The sequence below is a fragment of the Lepisosteus platostomus genome, chromosome 11 (genome assembly GCF_059453375.1).
Source record: "Lepisosteus platostomus isolate fLepPlt1 chromosome 11, fLepPlt1.hap1, whole genome shotgun sequence".
NCBI classification, from domain to species: Eukaryota; Metazoa; Chordata; class Actinopteri; order Semionotiformes; family Lepisosteidae; genus Lepisosteus; species Lepisosteus platostomus.
This window is the reverse complement of record NC_142621.1, coordinates 41,315,506-41,328,622: the sequence shown is the minus strand read 5'-3', so window position 1 is coordinate 41,328,622 and position 13,117 is coordinate 41,315,506. Positions and strand designations below refer to the sequence as shown.

General features: G+C 39.6%; 1 protein-coding gene across 1 annotated transcript in view; it reads right to left on the bottom strand.

Annotated features, from left to right (window-relative positions):
* LOC148652686 (regulator of G protein signaling 9-like) overlaps positions 1 to 13,117 on the bottom strand; it is a 34,248-nt gene extending 21,131 nt beyond the window's left edge. Inside the window, exons 1-7 of the mRNA XM_088599736.1 lie at positions 12,881 to 13,117; positions 9,297 to 9,393; positions 3,949 to 3,999; positions 3,061 to 3,167; positions 2,656 to 2,707; positions 1,497 to 1,555; positions 308 to 384 (exon numbers count right to left, since the gene is read on the bottom strand). Of these exons, the coding sequence (XP_088455862.1) occupies positions 308 to 384; positions 1,497 to 1,555; positions 2,656 to 2,707; positions 3,061 to 3,167; positions 3,949 to 3,999; positions 9,297 to 9,393; positions 12,881 to 12,946 (509 nt within the window). The 5' untranslated portion in view covers positions 12,947 to 13,117. The remainder of the gene's footprint in view (positions 1 to 307; positions 385 to 1,496; positions 1,556 to 2,655; positions 2,708 to 3,060; positions 3,168 to 3,948; positions 4,000 to 9,296; positions 9,394 to 12,880) is intronic.

The following is a 13,117-nucleotide window of genomic DNA, read 5'->3' as shown; positions in this document are numbered from 1 at the left end:
ATGAGCTATCAGTGAGCCAAACCGGTGTTGGAGGAGGCCATCAATTAGACAGGTCTTTGGCCCAAGTAGGCAACTGTACTTGCTAGCTATCTGGGTATTAGAAAACTGCAAAATGTGTCATAGCCTTTAGGGGCTCTTAAGCCAGCATGATGAAATCTCATTTTCCCACAATAAGACACAATGGCACACACAGCACACATCTGTAGTCATAGGAGCTGGAAAGTAATGGACAAATTTGAATAACATCCTAGATCATGGAAAACAGTATTTTATAGAAAATACAGCAGACAGAACCAAATAAACTTACCTATACTGTTCTTTTGCCTGCATTACAACAAAATCCCATTTATGGTTTATTCGTTTGTGAAGCATGTTGTAGTTGTCCTAGTGAAGAAAAAGAGGAGCCACTGTAGCCAAACTCTGACGTATTTAATGTTAAAAACGAATATTTACTTTTATGATCACACTTATTAATGCACTGAACAATTCTAATAAAACACTAAAAAATAAAAAAAATATATAAAGAAAGTCATGCAGTGCCTAAAATATTAGGACTTAGCAATGAAACATAGTCACAAAGATTCTGTTCAATTTTTACATATTATGACACATCGAAAGTTCAAGTCACAACTCCTTCTTGGTTGTCATCATGCCTAAGGAAGATACTAATTATGTCAAGAAGTTTTATTAACCAGAGTCCAAAATGGTTTATAAACGAGACCTATAAACAAATTGCTACAGGTATTTGGAGGCCTAACACTTTCACACTGATTGTTCTACACTTTGGAGATCTACTGTACATAATTTCTAGCCCTGTCTAAACACTCAGGTGACTATCCACTTATAAGATATTTAAAATAAATACACACTAATTCGGCATTACTTTAATCCACTGGCTTCACCTTTGAAGATTTTTTTAAGCAATTCTTCAACTTTTCTCTCTCTTCCACTATCAAAAGGAAAATTATGGGGACAGTAGGATTTTGCTCTTCTTATAATTTGAGTTTCAGTATCAACAGCAGGGGCACACTGGCCCATGACAAGGTCATGACCTCATTTCTTACAGATTCCGATCTCCCACAGCTGTGCTTCACGGAATGAAACTGCGACAATTTGACAACACCTTGTCTGAACACAACTGTCTTTCACAGGAAGACGTACTGGGTGTGTTTTCCCCTTTCTACCTTAAATCCAGAAGGGTCTGTCATTGTGCTTTGGATCCGGATATAATGGCTTTCAACAGACTAAACATAGCTCTGGTGAACTGGCCACTTACGTGAATCCTGTTTTCTAACCACAATCGTCTAGTGTAATTTCCTGATGTTTCTCATTCTTCTTAATATTCATAATCTAATTCTTATTTCCCACTGTACTCTGCAATTGTAAATCTGGCTATGGGGCATAAACTGTATTAAATAAAGCTTTCAAAAATATCAATATAAAGAAATTAGTAGAATGGTTCTTGCAGATAATTAAGCAACATTATTTATTTGTACCTTTTCATAGTCCTCTAACATCCCTTTCTTCCGAATGTTTTTCTTGGCCAGGTATATTGCTTTGAAAAGAGAGAAAAGAGGAGAATAACATAAAGGTTTGTTCACAATTTGTTCAGTAGAACTGTAAAATTAAACTAAAGAGGTTTCTTGAATTCTCCTGTGGTATGCAAGAGGCTAGCATGCTAGGAAAATACAGAGGTTTACATTCACACAGAAATAGCAAGAAGAAAGAAGAAAAACCAAACATTCTGAACAAGTCTTCATCAGGTGTGTGTGTACCATATCAGAAACAAATTACGTCTAGCCCTTTGTCTGACCCAGAGCCATCAAAGCAATATCCCTTGGTAAATTTATGAAAGTTGTGATGGGTCAATTGAGACAGTCACTTATCCTGCTTATCCTGGTGAGGACTGCATGGGGTTTATGGACAGGTGGCCATGCTAGAAGGGACAATTAAGAGTAGCCAATCATACCTATCCAGAATGCCTTTGAGAGCTGAGAGAAGGGCGCCTACAAAAACATATCACAACCCAGGAAGAATGAGCAAAGACCACACAGATACTGTAGATACCCTAGACTGGAATCAAACCCAGCACCCTGGAGCTGCGAGCTCACAATGCTAACTACCACACCACTGTGTTGTCCCTTAACCCAGAGCCATCAGACTCACACCCTATTGTCTGATTGCCCTCATATTCTTTCAAATGTAGTGGTCTATTTAGACAACTGAACGAAAGGAATAGGTTAACCTCTGCACACATGCTAGCCAGCACAATTCTTTTAGTTATGAAGTGTAAGTGACACCCAGAAAAAACAAAAAACAAAACAAAAGGCATTCGAATTGCAAAGTGAAGCTGTTAAACGTCTACAATAAACAGTACAACTTTGCTGTTATATGTTATAAATAAAGACTTAATACATTAAGGCGTCTGGCTCTATTGCACAATACAAACCGCTGTGAAGTACACCAAGAATGCAAATTCTGGGTTGCAAAGTCAAAATCCAGTAAATGTTATCCCTGATCAGAGTGAACATACTGTACTGTACTGTCATTCCACCTGCTATCTTGGCACCTCTCACCAGTCTTTCCACAGCCTCTAATACTCAGTGAAGCAGCCTGGGAAACACGCGGCTGAAGTGTGTGCTGATTGCCACTCACCATAATCGGTGTCTTCAGCTGGCCACTGCTGAGCTGGCCAGAAATACGGCGTCTGGGAGAAAACAAGGTCACAGCTCAGTTAGTTTCACTGTTTCACAGTTTCAGTTTGTTTCACAGCAAAGACTTGCATTGTTTTTCCCGTTCCAAAAAGTGTGTGTTGACTCCACTGAAAAATGGCCAGAAGAGAAGGAAACTGCTTTACTGATGCGTCTGGTGTTTCTTATAAACAAACACATCCAGATCATATGTTGAGACTGCCTACACATACTGAGGTTTAAATGGCCAGGAAAAGATATGAATAGATAATGGAAACTATTCTGTCAGTTTGTCTCAACATTTTAGTTTTAAGAGGTTAGGGCTTAATTAAGTTTGAGGGCCGAACCTATGATGAACTTCGACACCCACCTGAAAGCGATAGAGGCTGCCGTCTGGTTTTAGGATGAGGTTCTTATGGTCCTGGAGAGGGTAGATGTATCCATACTGCACCACCAGATTACCAATGTTCTGAGCTTCTGAAGGAAGGATAAGGGAAGAGGAGAGTCTCAATACACAGACAAAGTGCAAAAGACCACCTTTCCAGTTAGCTCTGAGAGACCACATTAATGCTATGGTTGTCTCAATCAAAGCAGGATTTCTTGTACCTCATCTTTCTTTAACACATCATTATAAAGAAACTAGATATAGGCGCAATTTGTAACCTGGTTGCAGGCGTACCTACATGATTATAGCTACAATGGCACCAACCATAAACACTCACCAGTTTGTAGTTTCTACATTACTTTTATTGATTGCTGAGATCTTAACTAACAACAACATGGAAGGTTTAAATGAACACATGAAAGTTTTCAGATGAGAATCATACAGAAAATGTATGCCTCTCCAACTGCACAGGCTGAAAGCAAGGAGAGATTCTACCTATTCGCAGGCAAGTTTCCAAAAGGAAGGCTAATTTCCTTCAAACACAAATGACCGCTATCTATATTCTGTTACTCAGATAAACAGTTTTTCACATTGCTGCTGGTAATGAATTTTTTAGGCAACAAGTTGAGTTGGTTGGCAGACACATTTACAAATGTGTTCACAGAGGAACTGGAGCCTAGAAACTGTCTGAAGGTCTTAAAAAAGCTGCCTTATGTTTTGTTTCCAAACTCTGAAGTTCTGAACATCGAATGGTGCCTTGGCGAGTTTATATTCGCATGTTCTCAAACCATGATGGAAGTGAGTTTACTCTCACAGATACATTTTTTGGAATTTTGCTTTTAGCTGCCTTTCAAAAGACATGAGAACTCTTACCTTCAGTCTCGACCTGTAGTCGGTTAGCTAGCCACTGCAGTATGTCAAGACCTGGTGACAGAGTGAACAAGAGCAAGTGCAGGGATGTAACTGATACAAACACGCAGGAGCATGACGTGCAACTCACTGTGGATCATCTCCAGTGTAGCCACCCTGGCTTGAGCGTTTTTGGCTTTTACTCTGAAGGAGGGCTATAAAGCTGCGATGTTGCTTTAGATTAGTCCCCGGCTGTGCACTGAGCTGGCGGCTACACAGTGCGGGTTGAGCTCTGGGGGTCTGGGGGTGGGGGGAGGTTTGTGTTTCATGAGGTGTGTACCTGGCGGAGAGGGGCTCCTGCAGGGCCTGCCTGCAGTGATCAACTCAGGCTGCCAGTGTGAGGACACCACAGAGGAGTGAGTCACTCTCCTCATTAGGGTCTGTCACCGCACTATTAATAGAGAGGAAGAGGGAAGAGAGGTGGCTCGTTCAAGGCTCAATTTCCTATTCCTAGACAGTAACACAGCAAATGGGAGCAGAATTTCAATGAGAGACTGATGTGCACTAATACCATATATTGGGTTTGAAAATTCCAGCTCACCGCAAACGTCAGATATTTCTTTCAGTAGAACAACTAAAACAACCAGTAGCCATGAACAATATTCTTAAACAATATTCCTAACAATATTAAACAAATTTTGTCAAGCAAATACAACGCTATTCTAATTTAATTGAGTGCAACAAACACTGTTGGACAACACAGGATAATTGTCGATTACAACTCATCTAACCCCTCATTCATTCCAGCAAGAGGCAGTTCTCAATTCTGCAGTCAGTTCCAGTTCCATTTTATCATGGTTTCTGTCCTGTGGGATGTGAAAATAGCCAAGAATCCTTCAAGCCAAGCAGACATTTGGCTAAGATGAAGGGCTATATAAAAATATGATGGCAGTAGGTGTCATGAAATTATTGGCCTTGCCAAAGAAATGTACGGACACTCAGTGTTTTGAAGGGGCAATAAAAGAGCGCTCAACCCACCCCTCTTCAGTTCTTAAATGAGGTCCTTTCTTTCTGACAGTCACATGACGCAACATTGGACTTTTATCCCCGACCTTTTCCATTTCTGTGCACGGATTACTGGCCATCTTTAAGCACAAAAGCATCACATGGATCTCATCCAATTGAAGGCTGCCTTATGTGCAGAACACAAGCAGATTACCATACCGACAGTCTGTTGTGGCTTTGAGGGTAGAGAGGGGGTTTCCAGCACAACTATCGATTTCACTCAAGTGAACCTCTTTCAGAGATTCAACATTCTTACAGTATGAATACTACAGAATAAACCAGTACTGAGTACTAATTGGTTGGTTGGTCATTAGCTGATATTGTGATGTACATTTTATTTTAAAGGTTACAACTTCCTTAGACCCGCCCTGCTAAGACACATCTGAACCTGTGAGCTGACTCAACCATGAAGAATCTGTTAAAGACCAGCCTAATGCAAGATCAGATACATTGCCCATTATACCTAAACTTTATTTTAAAATATTCTCACTTCCAGTCATCAATAAAAGGAAAACCATCTTCAGTCAATTGGGTTATATTGCTTATAATATGTAATCCTGTTTTTTTTTTTACTTTAGGTGAACTGAATCAGAAAATGAACTTCATTGATACATGATATATAACCATATTTAGGATATATAATAAATACATAAATACATACTGTAATACATAATTTTCTACCTATGGTAGATAAGTTACCAGAGGTAAACAATTAACAAAACCTATAAAAAACAAAACATTTTGTGACTCATACTATTAAAAGGAGCATATTATATTTCCAGTAACTTCCAATAACAAATCTACACCTGAAAGAAAATAAAAAGGAAGACGCAGGAAATCATCTTGAAATTAACAAAATGGCATGAGTTAATCTCAATTTATGGAAAAAATCACCTTGAAAGTCGCATATGACTCCACTTCTTTCTTTTTTACTAATAAAATATTTGCATAGCACTTTGGCCAGTTGTACCAATATACTGTGACTCTCTGGATTTTAAAACAATTATTAAACACATGGTCACCAAACTAACACAACTGGTTACAGAATGCTGGAAAAAATACCAAATTGCTTAACGACTTATCATGCATACAGAACTTTTTTGACATGCATATGGCGTATAAACCTACGTGTTATGTTTGGAATGGAATATAATTTTTATTTCAACAGTGTAAAATGCATAGGTTCAGCTGCTGCAGCTTGATTATGTTCAACAGTGTGTGTAGTTCATGAGATATATTGGCTACAGATAGACAGGGACACATTGATCGAGGCAGCAGTGCAGAGAGGTCTACATCATTGATTCTAATGAGCTCCTTAGCAGTTCCACATGAGTCATCAGCCCCCAGTGCAACAAACAATCAACTCCAGAAATTGCCTTTCCTCTGGAAAACAGAGCACAGATATCACACAAGCTGACCAGATTAGGGTAGCAACAGCGACCTTAGCAACAAAGAAAGTCTGACCTCTGAAACGGAGTTATTCTGGGAGATGCAATCTTGGGTTTTAAAACAAGCTACCATGTTGTTGAAGCTGATATCTAACTAACAGGCTAGACGGCCTCTCTTGTTTGTAACTGTTCTTATGGGCACAGAGATCAGTTGTAGTTTGGGCTCTGGAATCCTAAGTGGGAAGTTATAGGTTTGACTGTAATGGACACTGATGTTGTACTAGCTGGTTACTCCAGTCAACTCACTGCAGTTCACCCAGCTGTAGAAATAGGCACCAGCATTGTTGAGACTGTAGACTAGCCTATCCAGGTGGGAGTTAAGCATTCTTTGTACACTTAACACAGGAGATACTGTGATAAGCTCTGGGCTGATGAGCCCCTGGGCCTACTTTTCTTACTCCTGTAAACATATCTGATGATTTGCTTTTTCTCACTCTTAAAATGTCCCTTTGGACTTTTACCAACCACATTTTCCAGCTCAAATCCAAATGAGCTACAGCTGGCTACCGGATCTCTCTGGGTTTCACTGCTGGTTGGAAAATATGATTTACAGAATAAATTAGTCTTTTAATTTAGAGACAGAAGAAGACAAAGCAGAAAAGACTTGCTCATCCCAGAGCCTTCAGTTATTTTTATTTATCTCCAGCCCAGACAAATCTACAACACGTTTATTGTATCTTTATTTTGTCATTATAAACTTTTCCGAAAATGTCCATCTGTCCTTAAATTTCGTTTACATCCTAAATACAGAAATCCCTGTTTTTTTGGAGTAGCACAAATTCCATAATACAACGAATTTACTTAAAGCTTCCAAGTTGTTTAAGACAAGATGTGCAGGGTAGAAGCTATGGTGCTTGATGTGAGGGCAAAGTATCTCGGGTTCACATCCCTGGTGGATTGGTGATGGTGATACTGTACCACTGAACAAGGCATAGCAAATGTCCTGCTGTATCAATCGATGCTCTCAAGGAGATGTAAATGAGATCTTGATTTTTTTATTAACATGTCTGATTAAACAATGGGCTAAATATTTAAAGACTATGATTTAATACAACATTACTTAAAATCATTCTGGTGGATGGATGGATGTCTGATTGCAGACAAAGAAACTTGTCCTGTGATCCTATGAATCTACCCTGCCTGTGGTATTCCTTCCCTACTTGATAGTGAGTACCGGTTTCCAAAGCCAATCGCCACTGCAAACGAAGGAAGGAATCACCATAGCCAGCTCCTCGTAGGTTGCCATGGAAATGGCTGCTTCACCACACACATCAAAGGAATTAAAATATATGCATGCCAGGAGATGTCTCAATTCCATCTACTGCTCTACAGGATGGTGATTTCCAGCATGGACCAGTAGGAATCTGCATGGCACTATATCATGCCAATCATTCCTGGCCTAGTTTTTATGTTAGTTTCTGTTATTTAATTGCACTGACAAAATGGCATAAAAAGTGACATTTTTTACAACAAACTACTGTAGGTTTCTCAGACAGCTTTTCAGACGATGGAAAGTTTGACAGCTTGAAACAGGGCTGTAGATTGACTGAGACATCTCGGTAAATCCCTGAGGGCATAAAATTCCATCACTGACAATTTTTCATATTTACTCTTTGAATGTTTCTATTTCAGCCTCCATTAAAAGCAGGAAAGTTAAGGACATACCCTAAATCTATTGCTATTAAGCCTACAATTACATGCAAAATGTGAAAAAATACTTAAATATACTACAATAGAAACAGATATTCCATCTTTGCATGCTTACACTGTTAAACATTCATATTCACATGAAATTTATTGTAGGATGGATGATGTAATTAAACTTTTCACCACTATTTTCAACCAACAGTGGCTTACTGTAGAGCAATGAACCACCTTTTTTACACTATAAACAAAATTCTCTAAAATATGACATCAGTACTGCAAATTTAGGTGAAAGCAAATTTACATTTAGTAGATTTAATACATTTAGTAGATTTAAATGTCATGAAAAGGTCTGCGCATTTGGGATTGAATTAAATTAGGAAGACAGTATACTGGTAATAAACTTTGGTTGCACCTCGAATAGTGAGCTTGGGTATGAGTTATGAAATATGAGAGACCTGATCAAATGATTCCCCCAGCATGAGACTGGCTAAATGCTGCGCTCTCAGTGCATGGTTAAACATTCAATCGGCTTGCAGTGCAGTGCCTCCCAGCTCTTAGTACTGTAAGCCAAATAAAAACATTGTTAGCTCAATTTTTTTTATTTTAGTTTTAATTAATCTACACAAAAAGGAGTTCAATTTCACATGGTCAGTGGTGTCAATCTGATGAATGGTAGGAGCTGGTTGTGTTTATTTTTAGTCCAGTGTAATGTTATGTGTGTCTTTCCTTTGAACAATCTAGCCAGCAGGCCTAGCCTTCTGACACATGATGACCAGTGAGATGCACAGAAAAGATCTGATGCCATGTCTTACACTATTGTCTTCTTTCACCAGACTTCATTAGTTTAGTTCCTGCTTAATATTGAATGCACACTCAAAATATGTCCTTTATGCACTGTTGTGCATTTTCCATTCTACCTACATCACTGTGTTTGTGCCCTTGTACCTTATTTTGTTATTGATGGTTATTATTTGTTACATTGCTTTTCGCTTGTGCTTTCATTAAAGTCCTTAGCCAACAAAGATCCCTCTAACCTGCACCACCACAGATATATTTTTTTGTGACTGGATATCTGTAGTCCTTAACAAAACAAATTAACTGTGTTTGAAGGGGCTTCTCTTTTGGGATTGGCTTTGCAGAGGAAGACAAAACCTCAGAAACTGCTTGCTAGTGTGCTGCAGAGCACAGAGGTGTGGATAACAGAGGTCTTACCAGTGATAGCGTGTGGGATGGTGGTGATGACAAGCCTCTGGGTCTGAGTCTTTATTCCATTGTAAGGATCCTGCATCTCTACCACCAGGCTCTCTATCTGTGGGGAGAAGTGGAGAGTTCTTTTATTCTCTTATTTCTGTTAAATGACTCTTAATAGGTCACTAATGTATCAAGAACAGACACAGAAGGGAATGGCAATATAGCATATCCTCCCATTTACACATACCCCATAAGACAAGTGTTAAATTCAGAAATTATTTCAAGGCAGATAGTGATTACAAACCCTATCTAGTTTCTTACAAGAAAAAAGGTCAGTATAATAGACCAAAGGCTTAATGAGTCTAATTGAAGAGTTACCAGGACAGGCAAGGTTGAGAACCACTGCACTAACCAACAGGCCATCCTAAGGTAACAGAGTTTTACTTGAAACAACTGCCAAAAGACTTTAAATGCATTTTACTTACTGCCTTGTAGTCACTCCATCTACTGTTTCAATTACTTTCAATTTGATATTTGAAGACAAAAGGTAATTTACAATAATCTTAGAACACATGAGTATTAAGAAGTATTTTCAGTAACCTTTTTGATGAGTAGAAAATCTAAAGCACTTCCTCACTCTTTTATGTCTGTAGTGGTACATCTGACCTCTTTGAAATATTCTGACGATTGATTTTGTTTTTGGTTTTCTCACAGGCTGTCTGAAGTGGGTTCTCGGTAAGTTAAGCACCTTTGAAGTCAAACAGGAACATTACCCCCAGTCTGATATAAATCTGGATCACAGGAGGCTCTTCAAACACAAATTAGACAGACCATTCTAGGGGCTGTGTTACTAGATCTTTCCAAGCTCTGTGACTGAGGGAACTGTTTCTGACATATTTAGTAAACCAATGCACTTACAGAATGCATACTGAGAACCACACATGGAAAATGTTAAAATTTCCATCTTGGCTTCACATATCCACAGCAAAAGCTGGAAAGCTGGAAAGCTGGAAAGCTGCAGGCTGAAATGAGTCTAACTGTCCAAAGAAGAGCAGGCCTTGTCCAACTCTGCTACTGGCTAAGCCAATGCAGTAGCATGAGGGTTCTCTGTTTGCATACCACCTGCTATCTCTGCATTGCCTGCACCTGCTATCCTCTGCAGGGCCCATTTGACTGTGATAGACGGACTCATTAGAAACCCACATACACATAAAGAAGTACAGTGAGTCCTGTAATAAAGGAGATGTATTGGAATAGCATATACTGCGCTCAATGAGCCTACATTAATATGGCACAAAGGGACCTCATTTTGTACTAGAAGAGATGCAAATTAAATTCCCCTTAAGCTGCAGACCTGCAAGCTCTGACAGTCAGCGGAAAAGCAGAGTAAGACGTGATGAAGGGGCATGAGGAACACAATATAGCTGTTAAGGAGAGGGCAAAACTAAGGGCTGTGCGTAGGAGGGTGATTAAATAAGGTTCAGCACCATGAACAATCCTGAGCTACTACTGACCTGTAGACCAGAAACACCTACACACTGCAGAGTAAGGCCTTCAGAAATTCTCCTTAGAACGTTTCTCTAACCATGCTGAATTCTAATTCATCTTATTTAGAATTTTAATACATTTGTCGTTGACAATAACGATGGCAAGGATGTGTATTTAAATTTAAAAGTAAAAGTTAATTCTGAGCAAAAACATATAAAGAAGAAACAGGATATCTGAGCTGTTGAGCCTTCTTCAGGGGTGAGGGGGAGATGGTATAGTGGCTGGAATATTAAACACCGGAGAACAAAGGACAGAATGCGTGAGAACGGGCACACGGGTGAGGAAGAGTGTCCAGACAAAGGGAACTCTGGGGGAGAGGTCCCAAAAGCAGAAATCTGTAAATGTATTTATTGGGCAAGTCCCTGAGCCCAGCGATAGCTTTTGGTCCAGACGTGTCGAGGAGAGGATTAAAAAATAATTTAGTCTATCACAGAAAGAAGGGAGAGGCATGGGTTTTAGGATCATTTTAGCTCCTGACATTTTTCAGCAGTGGCAGTTCTGAAATCTCTGTAAAAGGACGCAACCAGAAAGGTCAGTGCAGTCATGTCTGGGAGAGCTGTCATGGGGAACCATCAGCTTGGAGAGGTCTTTGATCCTCTCTCCTCTCACATTTTCCCCGATATGGCCATGTAGTCTTATAATGGTAAATGGCAGGGCATTTTCTCCAAGAGATGCAGTAAATCAGATTACCTGATGCACCTGATGGTTCCTCGGCTATTCTGAAATGGACCAAGGGGTCATGTACATGTTACTGGATACATATTTACAGGCGATGATGTGGCTTCTGTTACAACATAAGGTTCCTGGTGTGGATGTGGCTGTGGGTGGGTAAGGGAGTTGTGCACATGAAGGTTGCACAGGTTAGGTGATCAGCAGTATGAGATGATAGGGGGACTGGAAAAAGTGTTCCAGTTAAGGCATCATCCTGTAAAATGGAGCCGTTATCTTTGATGAACCTGGGAATGGAAAGGGTGATGGGGTGGAGGGGTAGCACCAGTGGAATACACTTTAACTGAAGGAGGGAATTCCACATTGGATTGATGTTGCAACGGCAGATTATGGCTCAGATAAGGACTGTGTCAATACCACATTAAAAAGGAATATCCATGTAGATGAAGAAAGAGTGCATTTTAAGGGGCTTGATTCAGGGAGTGATCATGTCATCACTGAAAGGTCTAAGGAACTGTGGAAAGCTCTGTGAATTAGTGGATTTAAAATGCACAAAGTGCATTACACAGGTGATGTGTAAATTTCTTTTCATAATACAACAGTTCCTTAACTTCAAGGCTTGGAACAAAGATAGAGATTGGGTAATTTTAAAAAGTCAAATAATGCTTATCAAATGCCTTTTTGAATGCCCTGTTGCTATTAATTATACCTAAAACACGTGGAATGGAAATTCGCATCCCGCTTCCAATAGGCGTGAAAGATCCCTAGTCTCATTATAGGTGAGAGAGATTGCGCATGGGCAAGAAAGTATTAGCTTTTGTACAAAAATAGATTAAGCATGCCTATATTTAGATGACGGGGTTTTTACGTTTTATGTGGTGGATGAGAAAAAAATTAGAATATGTTGCAGAAAAACACGCTTGTACACCAAGCCACACCTGCACACCTACAGCCGCATTTTCCACCACTGGAAAGACAACAAAAGAAAAGTAAACACAACTGAGCAAGGGATCGCGTTCCTTCATTTTTTACGGACATCGTGATAAAACTAAAACTACTAGACCAACACTAGCACACTGCGCCAAAAACAAAACCAGACAATGCGAAAGGGTACCCTGCTTGTGCGTTCTAAACATCAGGAACATAAAATCTTTTCAGACCAATTACTGGAAAGGATCATAACTTTCTCGGGTTCAAACTTTAAGCAAATTCATATATATGCACAAATGTTTAGGACGTGTATATATAGCGGTAACCTGATATGAATTTCTACTGTTTCATGGAATACAATTATAGAGATAAACAACAGGCTGTACCGATAAATGCACAATACTATACAACGCAATTTCTGATTTGTTACCAAGGTATTCCTCGTATGACAAGCCTACCTTTTTCAGACACGCCATCCGAGGTCGATAATGCTGGCTGTAATCACAGAGCTTGTTGATAGTCATATTTGCGTTCTCTGTCGCTGTCGTTAGCTGTGAGAAAGCAATGCGTTCAAAAACAACGATAAAGACAGCAAACTAGCGCAGGGACAGACGGTCTTGGCGTCTCTCCTCTTGCACACACGCCGCCTGTTAGAGTGATAAACCACAGCGAATATGAAGAAAGCGCTGGGATTG